The sequence below is a fragment of the Siniperca chuatsi genome, linkage group LG21 (genome assembly GCF_020085105.1).
Source record: "Siniperca chuatsi isolate FFG_IHB_CAS linkage group LG21, ASM2008510v1, whole genome shotgun sequence".
NCBI classification, from domain to species: Eukaryota; Metazoa; Chordata; class Actinopteri; order Centrarchiformes; family Sinipercidae; genus Siniperca; species Siniperca chuatsi.
In genome coordinates this window covers 1772801-1794463 of record NC_058062.1, presented here as the reverse complement: position 1 = coordinate 1794463, position 21663 = coordinate 1772801, and the positions used below count along the sequence as shown (strand labels likewise).

General features: G+C 42.3%; 2 protein-coding genes and 1 pseudogene across 2 annotated transcripts; 2 read left to right on the top strand and 1 right to left on the bottom strand.

Moving 5' to 3' along the window:
• Positions 1-463: 463 nt before the first annotated feature.
• Positions 464-10453, top strand: LOC122869032 (ceramide synthase-like). Its single transcript, XM_044181568.1, has 6 exons — positions 464-858; positions 2335-2418; positions 4582-4813; positions 6030-6125; positions 6277-6386; positions 9460-10453. Exons 1-6 carry the CDS (start codon positions 740-742, stop codon positions 9761-9763), a joined length of 945 nt encoding a protein of 314 aa, XP_044037503.1. The 5' UTR covers positions 464-739; the 3' UTR covers positions 9764-10453.
• A 2946-nt stretch (positions 10454-13399) lies between these two features.
• LOC122869031 lies at positions 13400-16197 on the bottom strand (annotated as a pseudogene).
• A 1148-nt stretch (positions 16198-17345) lies between these two features.
• Positions 17346-20111, top strand: LOC122869030 (heat shock 70 kDa protein 1-like). The gene is made up of 2 exons (XM_044181567.1): positions 17346-17522; positions 17854-20111. Exon 2 carries the CDS (start codon positions 17873-17875, stop codon positions 19790-19792), a length of 1920 nt encoding a protein of 639 aa, XP_044037502.1. The 5' UTR covers positions 17346-17522; positions 17854-17872; the 3' UTR covers positions 19793-20111.
• The last annotated feature ends 1552 nt before the right edge of the window (positions 20112-21663 follow it).

Below are 21663 nucleotides of genomic sequence, written 5' to 3'. Positions count from 1 at the left end.
GATCAGCAGCTGTTTTGATGTTTGGAGTCGTTTCTCCTGTAAATCCCTTCCTGGCTGCAGCTCCTCAGATGTGCAGATCTGCTGCTTTTCCTCTGAACGACTGTAATAACTGTAATGTTTGTTAATAACGTCGAGCTTTGGACTGTCGGTCGGACACGACGACACGCTGAAGGCGTCGCTTTGGGCTCTGGGTCGTCGTGACGGCGTTTCTCACCGTTTTCACCAGTTTTCCAAACCGATCGACGGATCGACGGAGAAAAGAATCGGCAGATGGATCCAGAATGAAAAGCATCATCAGCTGCAGTCCGATACAAACCGGTTCAACATGAGCTCCAGCTCCACCAGCTGCAGCAGCAACATCCTGCTTTACATTAATGCACGAGGAATAATAACCTGATGATAGAATATATAACAGCACAGCAGCCACAGGGACGCTGCACTGCTTTAATGCTTTAAGGGCTTTTTCCTGATCACACTCTCACACTTTCACTGCAGCAGAGGGTTTCACAGAGTGTGTGTCAGTGCTTTTACTGCAGTAACGGACCTGAGTACTTCCTACACCTCTGACAGGTGGCAGCAGGAGGCTCCTCCCTCCTGATCCTCCTCTCTGAGCTCCTACAAACCTGACCTCATTTAACACTCGCAGCACATCCAGAGAGTGTGTGTGAGAGCAAACACACACACACACACACACACACACAGACAGACATACACACACACACAGGTGAACTCAGGAGCCATGTTGGCCCTCTTGGCTGCCGGCTCCGTCTTCTTCCCCGGACTCTTCCTGCTGTCCAAACAGACTCTGAAACACATGATGGGATGGAGGGAGGGGGACGCTGCCATCGTGTCGACACGGTAAGGACACACACACACACACACACACACTCTGCATTGACTTACATTCATTCCCTGTAGACCCTGTCGTTAAACCTTTAAAAACTCAACCCTACAATGTTACCCTTTAACAAAAAGGAGGTCCCCACATGGGTTGTGAGAACTCTTTGGAGTTTATTATTAAAAGTCAGACTTGTTCTGAGTGACACTGAAACAAATGGACAGAGACACAAACATCACGTCACATCATTTTTTTTTTTTTAAATTAATTTTTTTACTGTTTTGTTGTGTCTGTGCACTCCTGCTACAGAATGGGCAGCCTTCGTCGCAGTGACACTGGGATCTTAAAGTACGGTGGCCCTGAGAGCTCAACGCACTGCAACTTAAAAAAAAAAAAACACATGCAAAGACACAAAACACGAGCAAAAGAAGAAACGCGGCAACGTCGAAGCATAAATGCTAGCAAAATTTGAATAAAAGGGAAACTTCGAAAAGGAAACAGCAGACACAAAGAAAATACCTGGGACGTCACTAGCCACCCTGCTGAGAAACCCCATCATTTTTTTTATTTAATTGCTTTTTATCTGAATTTTCCTTTCTTTGTTCCTATTTATTTATTTTTCTTCTTTCTTTTGTTTTCAAAACCCCTCCCTCCCATTGCTCCACTACACCTGCACACACACAACAGGCTGCTCTGCACCTTCGCTAACACACACATCATGAGTCCTAACCTTTGTTTTCTTTGTTTTCATGTTGCCGTTGTATGTACTCAACGCATGTTTTGCCCCGTTGTCATGTCGCCCAACGTATTAAGTCGTGTTATGTCTCGTCTCACTAAATAAAATACACAACAGAAATGAGTTTTTAATCGGTTTACATTTACTTAATAGAAATAATAATTTCTAATAAATGTTTTTTTTTGTTTAAACAATCTGATTGCATGATTCAGATTTGAAATGGTAAGCTAGTAATTAGCAAAAGGCTGACGCTAGGTTAACAGCAAATAATATCTGAATCATGTAATCAGGATGTTAAAAGGAAAAGAAACGGACATCGTTTGTACTCATTTTCCAAAACTGAAGGATAATTGACTTCAGTCATGAGCCACAAACCAGGTGAGTTCATCACTTATTAGTGTCCCCTGGAAACTTCTGCTGCTTTCCGTTGTGTTCAGCACATTTCTCTATTTGGTTGCGTTTTCTAACTTTGCAGCGTTTTGTTTTCTAAATCCTGCACGTGCTGTCAAATTGTTTAATCCATTTGCTTGTGCATTATCTATTTGCGAGTGTTTTCTTAAGCTGCAGTGTGTTGACCTCTCAGGGCCTCCGTATAAATGGTTGCCACAGGTAGAACTGTGAAGCTTCGTGCTTTCAAACAGTGTATAATCTGTCAAGCTTCAACCCGATGCCTTCAGACGTAACAGTGACACTTTCACAAACAGTTCAAACACTTTTATGACGGATTTGATTGTTGAACAGATTATTTCTGTCCTCTCAGTCTGGTGTCGTCCATCCAAGCCGTCATGGCCTCATCAGCCGGATGCATCATCGCCTCGTCCTGCAGGGACGTCGTGGAGGACAGGTGAGGACTAAATACCTTCTTAACTTTACATCAGCCACTAGCAAAACCTCCTTTATATTTACAATGATTTAAAGGTTACTTTTTATGTGTTATCTTGTCTTTGTGGTACCAAAGTAAAGGATCTGAGTACTTCTTCTGCCGCTGGTTTAAAACTGTTTTATTACATGCTATAGAAGGTCTAAGACACGACACACCAGAGTCTAATTTTCACCGGCTGCTAACAAAACGTCTTTGATATTTATGTTGTTTTAAAGGTCATTTTTAAGGTGTTATCTTATGTGTGTAAATACTCAGAGCTGGTCTGAGACATAATCAAACTATGCACATGCTTGTTGCCTCCACGAGCCAGTTATACTTCACGGTTGTCAGGTGAAAATCTTCTGTCTCCAAATGTCAAATGCCTAAGAAATACGTCCTGTTGTTGTCGGAAGACGTTAAACTTTCTTTTTTCGTTTTACTATCCAGAAGTTAGGAGTGTGTAAGCCTTCAAATGTTTTGAAAATGTAAAAATCACCAAAACTGCGGTGACGTTTTCACTCGAGTCCTATGTTAATTTTTTAGCCATGCGAGCTGCGTGGTCCAACACTTTGGTCCAGACAGAAATGGATAGCCTTTCATGGTCCCCAGAGGATGAAACCTAATGACTTTGGTGATCCTTGATCTTTCCTCTAGCGCCACCAGCAGGCCAAACTTTTTCACTTATCCAGCGAAATAACTCAACATCCACCAGATGGATTGGCCCAAAATCAGGTCAAAATATGAGGTTGAAATTTGCGTTTTAAGTGAAACATCTCAACAACTGTTGGATGGATTGTGAGGGAATGTGCTTCATCGTTCACGCTCCCCTCAGGATGAACTGTAATAACTCTGGTGATCCTCTGACTTTCCATCTAGCGCCACCATCAGGTCGACATGTCGCAGAGATGTCGTTCTCTGTCTCCTGCCAGGGACTACAGATGAAAATTTGCTTATAGCTAACTCTGGTACAGCTAAGAAGCTGTACACTGTTTAATAAACAAATAAAATAAATAATATTTTAATATCCGACACTTTGGTTTATGACCAAATACCTGCAGAACTAATGACGTTCCCATCAGCCTCAGCTGCACTTTGTGTTTAGTGTTAATTTGCAAATGTTAGCATGCTAACATGCTAAACTAAGATGGTGAACATGCTGAACTTTACACCTGCTAAACATCAGCATGTTAGCTTTGTTGCTGTGTGCATGTTGCTGATGTTAGCGTTTGGCTCAAAGAATGGCTTCACAGAGCTGCTAGCATGGCTGCAGACTCTTGGTCTGGTTAATGTTAGCATGCTAACATTAGCTAAACTAAGATGGAGAACATACCTGCTAAATATCAGCATGTTAGCATTGTCATTGTGAGCATGTTAGCATGCTGACGTTTGCATTTAGCCTCACAGAGCTGCTAGCATGGTTTAAAAAAAAATACATCTTCTGTTCGGAAACTTTGCGATCTTGTTTAATTACTTTTGGGATAATACAGCTGAAAGTTGAAGAGGCCATATTTAAAATAATATATATCAAAAATATTGGTGGCTTCTGTTGAAAGATAATGATATCAGTATAAAACAAAAGATCTCATGTTGACACGCACGCTGAGGCTTTGTGAGTGTGTGCATGAACCAAACCTCAGTGTCAGTCTGTAATCTAATTAACAATCTGAGCCGAGCAGCAGCGTGGAGCTATTTCGGTCTCTAAGACGTCTCAGAGATCACTAATCCTCCACACTGAGGATGATGGGAAATGAAATGATGAATTGTGGGGGGTTGTTTCAGTAAATGTAAATCCCAGGTTTCCTCTGTCAGCTCCTTCATTTCCCAGTCAAAGTGGCGAGGAGCTTTGAGCTACATTTGTTTATCAAATCACGCCACAGACACACTGGACACGCAGCAAGGAACTCTGGGAGCGGCTGCTGTTCGTGGTGAAGTGTAGCCGCCACGTAAAAACTCCTCTAGGTTTGTTAGTTTAAGGAAATGTGTAGGAACGTTCAATCTTAAACACATTAACGTAGGAATCTGCAACATAAAAGTACAAAATTAAAATAACGAAGGTCTTAAAATTAGATTTTGACGCAGCAGGTGTCAAGTGTATGATATCTGTTTCTGACCTTCACTCCGATGCACTTCCTGTTTCCTCCTCAGTCATTGGCTGACCGACACCTACATCCTGTTTGCCACGCCTTACTTTGCCTACGACATCTACGCCATGTTCCTGTGTTACTGGCACAAGCTGCAGGTCAAAGGTCACGAGGAGGAGGAGGAGGAGGGCGGGGTCAGGTCGATGGGAGCTGCTGTGGCCGGTTACCTGCGCAGAGAGCTGCTCATGGTGCTGCATCACGTCTTCATGGTGGCCTTCTGCTTCCCCGCCTCACTGGTAACTATGGCAACAGTGACCATGACGATTCCCAGCGGTTGAAGTGACCCCCCTGACCTTTCCTCTAGCGCCATCATCAGGATACAGTTCACAGTTTTAGCTTCGCTAAGAATAGATAAATCATCGGTATATTGTTTCTTCTCTCTGAATACACTGAATGTGAACGTAACTTCTGTTTATTTACAAGAAAATGACACAGATGTGGAGGAAGTATTCAGATCCTTTATGTAAAAGTACTGTGAAAATACTCCATTACAAGTAAAAATTCTGCATTTAAAACCTTACTGAAGTAAAAGTATGTGAGAACCACGTATCTCTAAAAAGTCTTCCTGAGCTCAGAGAAACAGCCTGTTTTCAGCTCTGCGACAAATGCGTTTCCCAGCTGATCCGAGGGGGGGTTAAAGAGTTTATTCAGCTTCAGGAGGAGGAGAGTTTCCTCAGCACATGAAGGAAACTCTTCATCCTTCAGCTCGTCACAAACACCTGGAGATACGAGGTTTCCACCGGACAGGAAGGGGATGAAACGCTGTGATCTGCAAAGTAACTGAAGCCGTCAGACGAACGTAGGGAAGTAAAAAGTCCAATATTTCCTCTGAGATGGAGGAGAGTGGAAGCAGGAAGAGGCAGAAAATGGAAATACTGCAGTAAAGTACCTCGAATTTGTACTTAAGTACAGTCCTTGAGTAAATGTACAGGTATGAGTGACATTTTGGCAACTAACTTCTGAATTATAAGGCCCACAATCAAAAGTTAGACTCAAAGAAAAAAGAAACTGTAGTACTGTTGGTGTCCACTAGAGGCTGCAGTGTTCATTAGTATTATTATTATTATTATTATTATTATTATTATTATTATACACACTCAGTGGCCAGTTTATTAGCTACAGCTCGCTAAAGCTAATGCAGTCTAATGCAACAGTAATAAACTCCTTAAAGAAATGTTCAGTTTGTGTTGAAACGGTTTGTTTTTTTACGAGAAACTGAAACGGTGAAAAGTTTGTCGACAAATGTTTTTCCTTCCTGTGTGTGTGTGTGTGAGTGTGTGTGCGTGTGTGTCTGTGTGTGTGTGTGTGTGTGTGTGTGTGTGTGTGTGTGTGTGTGTGTGTGTGTGTGTGTGTGTGTGTGTGTGTGTGTGTGTGTGTGTGTGTGTGTGTGTGTGTGTGTGTGTGTGTGTGTGTGTGTGTGTGTGTGTGTGTGTGTGTGTGTGTGTGTGTCAGCTGTGGAGGCAGGGTAAAGGTGATTTCTTTCAGGGCGTTCTGTTCCTGGCTGAGCTCAGCACACCGTCCGTCTGTCTGGGGAAAGTCCTGATCCAGGTAATCCAACCCCCCCCCCCAAAAAAAACCAACTAGATGAAATAAAACAATCGCAGACATGACCCTTCTCAGCCACCGTACTGTGTCACCTCCAGTCACTCTGGACTGTCTTCTTCTTCTTCTTCTTCTCTCTGTGTTGTCATCTCGTCAGTACAAGAAGCAGCACACTCTTCTGCACAAAGTCAACGGAGGCGTCATGCTGCTCACCTTCTTCAGCTGTCGGGTGTTACTCTTCCCGTACCTGTACTACGCCTACAGCAGGTACCTGCACTCACTACTAAGTAACTACAGTTTTTTTACAAATCGCTGAGACAGTTTTTTCGATACATTTAACAATTTTCCTAAACTCTTAACACACCGACACACCTAAAACACACACAACTGGCAAAATGGTTAATTTCATGCTCAGAATCACACATTGTAAACTAAACCCCCAAAACTGATTTTCAAAATACAATAATTTATGTATTTATTTATTTAAAGAAAGGGGGGAACAATGCATATTAATGAACATTTACACAAATGTAAATATGCCAGATTATAGCCTAAGGCTAATTTCCATCTGCAGACCCCCTGGCAGGTTAACAGAAAGATAAGAACATACAGTACACTTCAGTTGGACAGAGACAGGAAAACAAGGTTTTATCGTATTAGTACAACTACAAACATTCAACAGAAAACAAGTCGAAGGGTCACAGACAACAGTTAAGACACATATCTGTATTGCACAAGCCCTTCTACTGCAGTGTCCTATTGCACACACCCTTATATTGCACTGATCCCTATTGCACACCCCCTTATATTGCACTGATCCCTATTGCACACGCCCTTATATTGCACTGATCCCTATTGCACTGATCCCTATTGCACACGCCCTTATATTGCACTGATCCCTATTGCACACGCCCTTATATTGCACTGATCCCTATTGCACTGAACCCTATTGCACACACCCTTATATATATAATAAACTAACACACAATACACTGTGTCTAACAAAACACAGCAAACATGTTTTAAAATCAAATAATTATTCAGAACACTAACACATGTTCTCTTCCAACAGGAACATTTAGTCAATCATAACACAGTGACAAGAAAAACACTATCAGCAGCTAAAATGACAGAAACTGCAGTATTCTGTGTGTCAGGTCTGCCCTGATACAACAGACAGGATATTGGATTGATCACAGATTGAGTTTTGCATTGTAGTTTCTTTTGAAGCCTCTCTACATCGTTGTTTCGTTGGGTTTAGTAAATGCATGTATATTGTTCCTTTTCCACACGAGATCAGCCCAAAGAGTTCTTTCAGAACATGTGATCATGCGACTGAAACACCTGAGTGTGGTTCCTAGATGGGAATCAGCTGCGATTTATATATTTGCATAATTGCAATCAGCTGTTTCTCATTAGCAGTGGAATAAAATACAGGGAATATATTTGTGTTTCAGTTCACAGTATGAACAGCTGTTCGCTTTGACTTGAAAAAACTGTCATAGCGATTGTAAAAAAGTGTAAGTACCAGGTGGGTATAAGTATAAAATTAAGTAAGTGTGAAGTACAAAGTGGGTTTACCGGTTGATGATGATAATACTAATAATAATACAAATTATTAATCAACTAATACATTATGATTATGTATTATTATAGATTATGCTACCCAGAAGTATAAACACCAGCTGTAACATTAAAGTGATGAACACATTAATGCATCAACAGCTATAATCCAATAATATATTATTCTGAAATGGGCCGTTCTGCATAATGAGAACTTTTACTTTCAGTACTTTAAGTATATTTTGATGCTGATACTTTTACTTAAGTAACATTTTGAATGCAGGACTTTTACTTGTAGCAGAGTATTTCTACACTGTGGTGTTAGTACTTTTACTTAAGTAAAAGTACTTCTTCCACCGCTGCATATCTATCTGTGTTTTTTTCACTTCTTTTGCTTATATAAACATATTTTAAGGATTCTTTACTAATATTAAAACTCAGCTCACAGCTCTCAGTAAGAATGGCTCATCTCTCTTAACATATAAATACAAATAAGTGAAGATTCGGACCTTTAAAATGTTATTTGAGTAGAAAACAGATCCACCGTGTCATCAGGTTTGTGTGTGTCACACAAAGAAAACTACAAACCTTCAACCAAAATGAATTACGGCTGAAATATGTGGGGAAAAAACTCACTTTCAAACCCAGCTACTGGCAGACAAACATCTCTGAAACCTGCTTTAATGATTCCTTTAGTTACCCACACACCCCTTAATATAATAAGCTACACTTAACTCGACAGTACATGCACCACTGCTTATTACTTATATTATTATATTGTATTATTATACTGTATTATCATCAACCGGTAAACCCACTTGGTACTTAATTTATTTTCTGACCTGTTTTTATAGTGTATTATATTTTTTGCTAGTACTTTCTCCTGTGTGCGCTGACGTAAAGGCGAGCTGCTGTAACAAAGAGTTTCCCTTCAGGGATCAATAAAGTATTTCTGATTCTGATAAACTCAACATGCTCACAATGACAATGCTAACATGCTGATATTTAGCAGGTGTAAAGTTTAGCATGTTCACCATCTTAGTTTAGCATGTTAGCATGCTAACATTAACCAGACCAAGAGTCTGCAGCCATGCTAGCAGCTCTGTGAAGCCATACTTTGAGCTAAACGCTAACATCAGCATGCTAACATGCGCACAGCGACAAAGCTAACATGCTGATGTTTAGCAGGTGTAAAGTTTAGCATGTTCACCATCTTAGTTTAGCATGTTAGCATGCTAACATTTGCTAATTAGCACTAAACACAAAGTGCAGCTGAGGCTGATGGGAACGTCATTAGTTCTGCAGGTATTTGGTCATAAACCAAAGTATTGGATATTAAAATATTATTTATTTTATTTGTTTATTAAACAGTGTACAGCTTCTTAGCTGTACCAGAGTTAGCTATAAGCTAATTTTCATCTGTAGTCCCTGGCAGGAGACAGAGAACGACATTTCTGCGACATGTCGACCTGATGGTGGCGCTAGATGGAAAGTCTGGGGATCAGCAGAGTTATTACAGTTCATCCTGAGGGGAGCATGAACGTCTGTACAAAATTTTTATATTGATCCATCAAATAGTTGTTGAGATATTTCAGTCTGGACCAAAGAGATGAACCGACTGCTACAGCCGTACCGCTAGCACGGCTAAAAATGTATGTCATGAAATAAGTTTAATGACGTAAGTTTAATATGAGGGGATGGTTTCTATTAATGAGAAATCTGTATGAATGTCTGTTAGTTTGTCTTTGACAGCAGCACCCTCTGGTTGGTGTTTCAGGCATGCAGCCATCCCGGTGTACGCGGTGCCCCTGGTGGCCCCGTGGCAGTGCAACCTGGGGGCCGCCCTGCTGTGGCCCCTCCAGCTCTACTGGTTCACGCTGATCTGCAGAGGAGCTCTCCGCCTGTTCATCGCAGGGCGCTCAAACTCACCGCTGCCGACTTTTAAAGCCGAGCGCGCCGGCTGCCTGACCCCGAGTAACGGCTGCACGTCTCATCGGGAGGACGGACCGGAGGGGAAGAAGAAGACGGGAAGTGACTCCAACCTTCAATATGAGCTGAGACAAAGAGGACAGATCAGGTGACTGCAAAGGTTTTGTTTACTGCAGATGAAACCTGCGAGAAGACGAGTGTTTCTCCTCTTTAGATGTGAGAGTCAGAGCCAGTGAGTGACAGAGGAGGTGCTGAATGAAAGGACGGGCTCCAGCTTCAAATGGACAAAGTCTCATGACTGAAATTAAAGAACATTAAAAGGCCATCGTGAAGTTTTACCAGACGAGGAGCTGAGAGAAATCAGCGTTTAAGGAATTCATTTATTAATTTACATTTTGCCACGAGAGCCGGTCTCTCTCCGAAACTGTGACGACACAAAACGACGGAAACAGTTTTTGATCAGCGTGATCAATACTGACAGGATGGACAGTTTCAGGACGATAGAAATGCACCAATCTGGTCACAGATATTCTGTAAATATTAACATGTTTTTAAAAGCAGATCTTTAAAACATTGTCCTTTAATTGGTTCGGCTGATTAACTCCGATTATTTAACAGATCTAGAAACATCTCAGACGTCTATGTTGATGTATTTAACGGATTAAAGTGTAATTACACCTTTTAAAGCGACTTTAAATACAGCTGTTGTCTTGTTCTTCTTCTCCATACAGTTCAGCTGCTCCACATTAACACTCAGACTTATTAAAACTGATTTAAAAACCAGCATCATTTGATTCTGAACTGTTGTTTGACTTTTACAGTAAAGTACTGTTACTCCTTCAGACTCATTTGTCCCTCTGCTCTGAGAAGCTGCTCAAAACTTTTTACTTATATATCTTTTGGTCCCGGACCTTCAGGAAACCCCACCATCCCACCCCCACCTCACCCCACCTCACAAGAAGAAAAGAAAATAAGGAAGAAAGAAAGAAAGAGAGGAAGGAAGGAAGAAAGAAAAAATTATGAAAGAAAATAAGGAAAAAGGAAGGAAAGAAGGAAGCAAGGAAGGGAAGGAAGGAAAGAAGGAAAGGAAGGAAAGAAATGAGGAAGAAGGAAGTAAGCAAGGAAGAAAGAAAAGAGGGAAGGAAGGAAAAGAAGGAAGAAAGGACAAAAGAAAATAAGGAAGAAAGAGAGAGAAAGGATGAAAGAAAGAAAATAAGGAAAGAAAGAAAGGAAGGAAAGATAAAGAAAGAACGAAAGAACAAAAGGAAGGAAAGAGAAAGAAAGAACAAAAGGAATGAAAGAGAAAGAAAGAACAAAAGGAAGGAAAGAGAGAGAAAGAACAAAAGGAAGGAAAGAGAGAGAATGAAAAAGAAAGAAAGAACAAAAGGAAGGAAAGAGAGAGAGAGAAAGAAAGAAAGAACAAAAGGAAGGAAAGAGAGAGAAAGAAAGAAAGAAAGAACAAAAGGAAGGAAAGAGAGAGAAAGAACAAAAGGAAGGAAAGAGAGAGAAAGAAAGAAAGAAAGAAAGAACAAAAGGAAAGAAAGAGAGAGAAAGAAAGAAAGAAAGAAAGAACAAAAGGAAGGAAAGAGAGAGAAAGAAAGAAAGAAAGAAAGAAAGAAAGAAAGAAAGAAAGAAAGAAAGAAAGAAAGAAAGAAAAATGGATGAAAGAAAATACGGAAAAGGGAAGGAAAGAGGGAAGCAGGGAAGGGAAGGAAAGAAGAAAAAGAAAATAAGGAAAAAATAAGGAAGAAAGAAAGAGAGGAAAAAAGGAAGCAAGGAAGGAAAGAAAGAAAGAAAGAAAGAACAAAAGAAAATAAGGAAGAAAGAAGTAAGCAGGGAAGGGAAGGAAAGAGGGAAGGAAGGAAGAAAGAGAACAAAAGAAAATAAGGAAAAAATAAGGAAGAAAAGAAAGGACGAAAGAAAATAAGGAAGAAGGACTTACATGCCTTATGTTGTATGTGTTGTTATGTTGTGTGTTATGTTGTATGTTGTTATGTTGTGTGTTGTTATGTTGTATGTGTTGTTATGTTGTGTGTTATGTTGTATGTTGTGTTTTATGTGTTATGTTGTGTGTTGTTATGTTTTATGTGTTGTTATGTTGTATGTGTTGTTATGTTTTATGTGTTGTTATGTTGTATGTTGTTATGTTGTATGTGTTGTTATGTTTTATGTGTTGTTATGTTGTATATGTTGTATCCTAACCGCCAGGAAACCAGGCGCCCCATTAATATTAATGTTAATAGTATTTGTATTAATAAATAATGTGAATCATGTGATGTATCCCAGAAAGCAGTTCCCCTCTGTCTACATACACTCTGCTGGGGGTCTTTTATTTTGAATGTCTGGCTGTCCATGGTTTTATTTTGAAACTGTTTATGATATTGTTTCTGTCCTTACACAGGTGGAGGTTATTGATACCAACATGTGATTATTACTAATAACATTGCTTTAATATTATAATATATACAGAAATGGTCATGTTCATTGTTCTCTGGTCTACAACTCCACATTCTTCATTGGAAATAGATACAGATATTTGTACTGATTATATGGAAATACGCAGGGAGGTTAAATGAAAATACAGAAAAATGTAATATTCTTTATTTAAATTTAACTGGACACATTTATTTATGTATTCCTTTGGTCAAAATATCTATTGATTAATTAATCGTGGCCCCTATATGCCCCCACAAACCAACATACTGTATCTCATTACACAGTCGAACGTTTTTCATTTTACAGCTTTTTCTGAGGATATAGAGCCGTGCTCATTACTAACTTCAGTGTACACTTTCTTCAATTTTCAGTAAAAAAATTAAACACATTTTATTTTGTGATTGAATCCCAGGAAGTTTGGATGACTTCTTTTTTCAAAATTCATGATTGACTAAAACAATAAAACATGAAAAATCAAAACAATAAAAATTCTATTAGGTTTTCATCTTTATTGCAAAGTCCAGCGAGGCAGATATGAAAAATACATTTAAATTTTAGTATGTTTTTTTTTTACAACTTATACATTTACAATTAAGAAAAAATACATTTGAACATGAGATATAAAGTCACAGTTGAATTTTAAACCGCAGTAGTGATCATAGTCCAGAGATGAAGTTAGTTATTCATCACACGGGGACCAAGGGACCAAACATTTTCTTTAAAATGTGATTAATTTACAGGGACAATCACATTGATCAATCACTGTAAATGTGCCAGCGTTAGCCAAAACGCAAACTTTCAGCTGTTGTCCGTTGGCCTGATGTCAAATGATCCATTAAAATAACAACAAAACACACAATATGTAACAAACGGCAGGAGGTTACAGTTGAATGTTAAACAGTCCCAGTGATCATAGAGTCCATATGAAGGGCCTCTTCTTCGTAAAGTTTTATGGCAGTTGGTAATCAACGTTATGGTGCAAACAACAGATAACACTTCTCTCTATAACTTCGTTGTGAAAGATATCGTAAATCAAACCTCATCATTATTTCTTTAAGTTTCAGCGTCACTTCTCTTCTCTCAGCGTCGTGTTTTGGACAGTAAATCATAACATGTTCTACAGTTTCTTCTTGATCACAGATCGTCCTTTATTATGTTTTCCTATTTTAAATAATGAGCTGTTTAATCCTGTGTGACCAAAACGTAGCCTGGGTGTTGCTGTTTCCTCTTTAGTGGTTCTCCCCGTTTCTCTCATCACAAGTCAGTTTATACATTAGGAACATTTTATTTTGAAATTCAACCCCAGGAAGCTTGGATGAATACCAGAAAGACGAAACCAGAAAAAGTAAATATTCTATTAGACGTTCATCTTTATTGCAAAGTCCAGCAAGGCAGAGATGAAAAATACATTTAAACTTGTGCATTTACAAAAAAGGACAAAAACATATGAACTTCAAGAAGGTATAAAACTACAGTTGTATCCTAAACCAGTGTTGGGATCGTAATGCAGAGATGAAACATTTATTTACATGGAAGATATGTGGACATTTTGGATCCTTACAACTTATACATCACATATAAAATAAGGACCAAACTTGCGAACAAACGGCAGGAGGTTACAGTTGAACGTTAAACAGTCCCAGTGATCATAGAGTCCATATGAAGGGCCACTTTAGTCCACCTCCTCAATGGTGGGCCCCTGGGAGCCGGCTCGTGCCTGCTCGCTACAACTACCAGTGGGCATTCCTCCCTGATACAACTTGCTGATGATGGGGTTACACACTTTCTCCAGCTCCTTCTGCTGGTGTTGGTACTCCTCTTTATCAGCCAGCTGGTTGTTCTCCAGCCAGGCGATGGTCTCGTCGCACTTCTCCATCAGCTTCTTCTGGTCCTCCTCGCTGATTTTGCCCTTCAACTTCTCGTCCTGCACAGTGCTCTTCACGTTGAAGGCGTAGGACTCCAGCGAGTTCTTGGCGGCGATTTTGTCCCTCTGAAGGTCGTCCTCAGCTTTGTATTTGTCAGCGTCCTGCACCATCCTCTCGATCTCTTCTTTGCTCAGTCGGCCCTTATCGTTGGTTATGGTGATCTTGTTCTCTTTGCCGGTGCTTTTGTCCACCGCAGACACGCTCAAAATGCCGCTGGCGCCCACGTCGAAGGTGACCTCGATCTCGCGGGACCCCTCGTGGAGCGGGAGGGATTCCTGTCAGCTCAAACGCGCCCAGCAGGTTGTTGTCCTTGGTCATGGCTCTTTCCCCTTCGTGACCTGGATGAGGACCCGGGCTGGTTGTCAGAGTAGGTGCTGAAGACCTGGGTTTGTTTAGTGGGGATGGTGGTGTTGCGTTTGATCAGGGACGTCATGACTCCTCCAGCTGTCTCGATACCCAGGGACAGAGGCGCCACGTCCAGCAGCAGCAGGTCCTGAACGTTGCCCGAGGTATCGCCTGTGAGGATGGCGGCCTGGACGGCAGCACCGTAAGCCACCGCCTCGTCTGGGTTGATGCTCTTGTTCAGCTCCCTGCCGTTGAAGAAATCCTGCAGGAGCTTCTGGATTTTGGGGATTCGGGTGGAGCCTCCGACCAGGACGACGTCGTGGATCTGCGCCTTGTCCATTTTGGCGTCCCTCAGGGCTTTCTCCACCGGCTCTAACGCCCCTGAACAGGTCGGAGCACAGCTCCTCAAAGCGAGCCCTGGTGATGGAGGTGTAGAAGTCGATGCCCTCAAACAGAGAGTCGATCTCGACGCTGGCCTGGGAGCTGGAGGACAGGGTTCTCTTGGCCCTCTCGCAAGCTGTGCGCAGCCTCCTCAAGGCTCTCTTGTTCTGGCCGATGTCCTTCTTGTGTTTCCTCTTGAACTCCTCCACAAAGTGGTTGACCATGCGGTTGTCAAAGTCTTCTCCACCCAGGTGAGTGTCTCCAGCCGTGGCTTTGACCTCAAAGATACCGTCTTCGATGGTCAGGATGGACACGTCGAAGGTGCCTCCACCCAGGTCAAAGATCAAGACGTTACGTTCTCCTGTCCTGCCTTTGTCCAGACCGTACGCGATGGCGGCTGCCGTCGGCTCGTTGATGATCCTCAGGACGTTCAGTCCCGCGATGACGCCTGCGTCTTTAGTCGCCTGTCGCTGGGAGTCGTTGAAGTGCGCCGGGACCGTGATGACTGCGCTGGACACCTTGTGGCCCAGGTAGGCCTCAGCGATCTCCTTCATCTTCACCAGGACCATGGAGGAAATCTCCTCGGGGTAGAAGGCTTTGTCCTCCCCTTTGTATTCCACCTGAATTTTGGGCTTCCCTCCGTCTCCGACCACCTTGAAGGGCCAGTGCTTCATGTCAGCCTGCACCACCGGATCGTCCAGCTTTCTTCCAATCAGTCTCTTGGCATCAAACACAGTGTTGCTGGGGTTCAAAGCCACCTGGTTCTTGGCTGCGTCCCCAATGAGCCTCTCGCTGTCGGTGAACGCCACATAGCTGGGCGTGGTCCTGTTGCCCTGGTCGTTGGCGATGATTTCTACTTTTCCGTGCTGGAAAACCCCCACGCAGGAGTAGGTGGTGCCCAGGTCGATGCCGATCGCTACGCCTTTAGCTGCGGACATTTTCACCGGAGACGGTCGTCTGTGAAACAGTTAAACAAAATTTTAGAAACCAGCTGAAGGAACTGAACATCGGCACATTACTGCACATGTACACCGACTCGCAGCTCACGTTTAACAGGCTGCAGTCACATTTATCATCATTCGTTTAGTCAAATATTGTTCTGTTTAAGTCGTTTGAGGCACCAGAACATTTAGGCTGTGCTTCTCGGGAGCGTGAAAACATTTTTTAAAACTCCTCAACTCTTTGTTCCACTGACATTACTTACACACATAATGCATTTACCAAATATCAAAGCATCAGACCTTCAGTGTAAACTAGTTTTCCCATCAGAAATGAGGGTTGAACTTACAGTTTAGAGTTGAGTGGTCTGTGTTGTGAAGAGGATCGAGCTCCTCCTTCCTCTCTGGATCTTCTGCTGCGGTCTGATCTCTCTCTGTTTCTGCCTCTGCGCTCCGACCAGCCGCCTTATATCTGAGGAAGCTGCCTGTCTGGCTGCTTCTAGACGTTTCACACGCAGCGCCATCAAGTCAGCGTCTGTGGCAAGCGCGACTTCCTGTTACTCATTTCACAATAAAACGCCCCGCGGTGCATGCAAGCTGTGGTTAACCAGAATAAACAAGCACTTGTCTTATTGTGAAAGCAAAGTCTAACACTATCACTGACAACTTGACGCAGAAGTCCGGACTCAGCCTGGAGGACTGGAGCGAAACCCAGAAACATCCAGAAACACACTTTTACTTCTAAACGTTATTCGAGGGTGATTTATTGGCGGTTGGTAGTTTATTCACACAAGTAGTTAATCAGTTCATCTGTACTAAAAACGTGATGAAAACTTGACCCAGATGTTGCTCAACTAATAACAGACTTGTTTGACCTGCATATTTTATAAAAGGATGCGTGTCAATAATGTAACTGTAATAAGAACAACAGCCTAACAGTAACACAGCTGTAGGTAAAAACAATATCACAATAATAAATAAAAGATAAGTAAAGATACAACTTTATTGATCCTAGGAGGGAAGGTTACAGTATTTTCCCTAAACCAGTATGCATACATGTAACAACTAACGATTATTTCATTATCGATTAATCTGCCATTTATTTTCTTGATTAATAAATATATTATATACAAGTACAATTCCAAATTATTCTTTTTCTATTAAACCTGATAAAGACTGATGCCAAACTACGATGTGTCTGTAACTTAGCATTTCTTTAATGTATTTACTTATCAGTGTTTTTGTTGTCACTCCTAAAAAGGCAGGTTGCAAACTGAGCTCAGGAATCTTATTTTCTTAGAGAAACTTTCTAGAAAACATTTATGATCAGAATAATAAAGCTACAATATAAACAATTATTTTAAAACAGCATTAAAGCATATCAACAAAACTCCCCCCATTCATTTAATTTATGCTTCTTACATTATAAATGTACACTGGTAAGCAATGGAAGTTTTATTTTTATTTATCTATTCATTATTGTGATATTGTTTTTACCTACAGCTGTGTGTCTGGATGTTTCTGGGTTTCGCTCCACTCCTCCAGGCTGAGTCCGGACTTCTGCGTCAAGTTGTCAGTGATAGTGTTAGACTTTGCTTTCACAATAAGACAAGTGCTTGTTTATTCTGGTTAACCACAGCTTGCATGCACCGCGGGGCGTTTTATTGTGAAATGAGTAACAGGAAGTCGCGCTTGCCACAGACGCTGACTTGATGGCGCTGCGTGTGAAACGTCTAGAAGCAGCCAGACAGGCAGCTTCCTCAGATATAAGGCGGCTGGTCGGAGCGCAGAGGCAGAAACAGAGAGAGATCAGACCGCAGCAGAAGATCCAGAGAGGAAGGAGGAGCTCGATCCTCTTCACAACACAGACCACTCAACTCTAACCTGTAAGTTCAACCCTCATTTCTGATGGGAAAACTAGTTTACACTGAAGGTCTGATGCTTTGATATTTGGTAAATGCATTATGTGTGTAAGTAATGTCAGTGGAACAAAGAGTTGAGGAGTTTTAAAAAATGTTTTCACGCTCCCGAGAAGCACAGCCTAAATGTTCTGGTGCCTCAAACGACTTAAACAGAACAATATTTGACTGAGCGAATGATGATAAATGTGACTGCAGCCTGTTAAACGTGAGCTGCGAGTCGGTGTACATGTGCAGTAATGTGCCGATGTTCAGTTCCTTCAGCTGGTTTCTAAAATGTTGTTTAACTGTTTCACAGACGGCCGTCTCCGGTGAAAATGTCCGCAGCTAAAGGCGTAGCGATCGGCATCGACCTGGGCACCACCTACTCCTGCGTGGGGGTTTTCCAGCACGGAAAAGTAGAAATCATCGCCAACGACCAGGGCAACAGGACCACGCCCAGCTATGTGGCGTTCACCGACAGCGAGAGGCTCATTGGGGACGCAGCCAAGAACCAGGTGGCTTTGAACCCCAGCAACACTGTGTTTGATGCCAAGAGACTGATTGGAAGAAAGCTGGACGATCCGGTGGTGCAGGCTGACATGAAGCACTGGCCCTTCAAGGTGGTCGGAGACGGAGGCAAGCCCAAAATTCAGGTGGAATACAAAGGGGAGGACAAAGCCTTCTACCCCGAGGAGATTTCCTCCATGGTCCTGGTGAAGATGAAGGAGATCGCTGAGGCCTACCTGGGCCACAAGGTGTCCAGCGCAGTCATCACGGTCCCGGCGTACTTCAACGACTCCCAGCGACAGGCGACTAAAGACGCAGGCGTCATCGCGGGACTGAACGTCCTGAGGATCATCAACGAGCCGACGGCAGCCGCCATCGCGTACGGTCTGGACAAAGGCAGGACAGGAGAACGTAACGTCCTGATCTTTGACCTGGGTGGAGGCACCTTCGACGTGTCCATCCTGACCATCGAAGACGGCATCTTTGAGGTCAAAGCCACGGCTGGAGACACTCACCTGGGTGGAGAAGACTTTGACAACCGCATGGTCAACCACTTTGTGGAGGAGTTCAAGAGGAAACACAAGAAGGACATCGGGCAGAACAAGAGAGCCTTGAGGAGGCTGCGCACAGCTTGCGAGAGGGCCAAGAGAACCCTGTCCTCCAGCTCCCAGGCCAGCGTCGAGATCGACTCTCTGTTTGAGGGCATCGACTTCTACACCTCCATCACCAGGGCTCGCTTTGAGGAGCTGTGCTCCGACCTGTTCAGGGGAACGTTAGAGCCGGTGGAGAAAGCCCTGAGGGACGCCAAAATGGACAAGGCGCAGATCCACGACGCCGCCCTGGTCGGAGGCTCCACCCGAATCCCCAAAATCCAGAAGCTCCTGCAGGATTTCTTCAACGGCAGGGAGCTGAACAAGAGCATCAACCCAGACGAGGCGGTGGCTTACGGTGCTGCCGCCCAGGCCGCCATCCTCACAGGCGATACCTCGGGCAACGTTCAGGACCTGCTGCTGCTGGACGTGGCGCCTCTGTCCCTGGGTATCGAGACAGCTGGAGGAGTCATGACGTCCCTGATCAAACGCAACACCACCATCCCCACTAAACAAACCCAGGTCTTCAGCACCTACTCTGACAACCAGCCCGGGGTCCTCATCCAGGTCTACGAAGGGGAAAGAGCCATGACCAAGGACAACAACCTGCTGGGCACGTTTGAGCTGACAGGAATCCCACCCGCTCCACGAGGGGTCCCGCAGATCGAGGTCACCTTCGACGTGGACGCCAACGGCATTTTGAACGTGTCTGCGGTGGACAAAAGCACCGGCAAAGAGAACAAGATCACCATCACCAACGATAAGGGCCGACTGAGCAAAGAAGAGATCGAGAGGATGGTGCAGGACGCTGACAAATACAAAGCTGAGGACGACCTTCAGAGGGACAAAATCGCCGCCAAGAACTCGCTGGAGTCCTACGCCTTCAACGTGAAGAGCACTGTGCAGGACGAGAAGTTGAAGGGCAAAATCAGCGAGGAGGACCAGAAGAAGCTGATGGAGAAGTGCGACGAGACCATCGCCTGGCTGGAGAACAACCAGCTGGCTGATAAAGAGGAGTACCAACACCAGCAGAAGGAGCTGGAGAAAGTGTGTAACCCCATCATCAGCAAGTTGTATCAGGGAGGAATGCCCACTGGTAGTTGTAGAGAGCAGGCACGAGCCGGCTCCCAGGGGCCCACCATTGAGGAGGTGGACTAAAGTGGCCCTTCATATGGACTCTATGATCACTGGGACTGTTTAACGTTCAACTGTAACCTCCTGCCGTTTGTTCGCAAGTTTGTTCCTTATTTTATATGTGATGTATAAGATGTAAGGATCCAAAATGTCCACATATCTTCCATGTAAATAAATGTTTCATCTCTGCATTACGATCCCAACAGTGGTTTAGGATACAACTGTAGTTTTATACCTTCTTGAAGTTCATATGTTTTTGTCCTTTTTGTAAATGTACAAGTTTAAATGTATTTTTCATCTCTGCCTTGCTGGACTTTGCAATAAAGATGAACGTCTAATAGAATATTTACTTTTTCTGGTTTCGTCTTTCTGGTATTCATCCAAGCTTCCTGGGATTGAATTTCAAAATAAAATGTTCCTAATGTATAAACTGACTTGTGATGAGAGAAACGGGGAGAACCACTAAAGAGGAAACAGCAACATCCAGGCTACGTTTTGATCACACAGGATTAAACAGCTCATTATTTAAAATAGGAAAACATAACACAGGACGATCTGTGATCAAGAAGAAACTGTAGAACATGTTATGATTTACTGTCCAAAACACGACGCTGAGAGAAGAGAAGTGACGCTGAACCTTAAAGAAATAAAGACGAGGTTTAATTTACGAGATCTTTCACAAAGAAGTTATAGAGAGGAGTGTTATCTGTTGTTGTTTCAGTGTATTTTGGTTAGAGAGAATATAACTATGGAGTGTTTTTTTTATTGATCTTTCTCATTTTCTTTTATTTAATAATTAGTGAATGTACAGATCCACACTCCAGTCCAGTTGGTGGCGGTAATGCACCACAACGTTGATGCACAACCGCCATTAAACTTTACGAAGAAGAAGAAGAAGAAGAAGAAGAAGAAGAAGAAGAAGAAGAAGAAGAAGAAGAACTGATTGAAAAAAGTGTGTGTGAAAGCCACAGTTACCACCACTCAATACAAATATTTTTTCTAAGAATAACAAAAACTCAAGTGGCAGCATTTTATTTTAAGGCTCTTAACTTTATGTTTCAGGTTTTTATATAAAGGCGGTGTTACAGAGATTATCAGCACTTATGAGAAAAAACTGTTTATCCCAATTTAGAGAGATAAACCTACAGAACTAGACATTTGTCATTATAGACCACATCATATAGAGTAAAAAGTAGGAATTAGATTATTGTACTATATATATATATATATATATATATATATATATATATATATATATATATATATATATATATATATATATATATATATATATATATATATTGTATGAATGGATGGACCTCGTGAGACAGTGCAGGATGCCTCATATGGTCAAGCAATATGGTAGCAATACAACAGTGTTGAATTAGTATTAGCATCAAAATATACATAAAGTTATGCAGAATAATATATATTATGTTATTGGATTATAATAACTGATGCATTAACGTGTTCATCACTTTAATGTTGCAGCTGGAGCTCATTACTTTATACACTGCTGGGTAGCTTAACCTGTTTATAATATATCATAATGTATGAGCTGATTATTAGGCTAATAATCTGAATCTGCAAAGTAACTAAAGCTTTAAAATCAATGTAATGTAGTAGAGTAGAAGTATAAAGTAGCAGAAAATGGAAATACTCAAGTAAAGTACCTCAAAACAGTACTTTCCACCACCGGTTATATCGAACATCTGCAGGCTGCTGTATCGATACAGCCTTAACATCATATAGGCTATGTTCATAACCCCACGATGCTTTTAGCCACATGCATTATGCAAAAGACAGATCGATGACATTACAGCAGGTGGACGGACTCAGTCAGTGATGTGGGACCCCTCCAGGATGGAGAGCAATCAGCGACCAGTCTGGGTTAG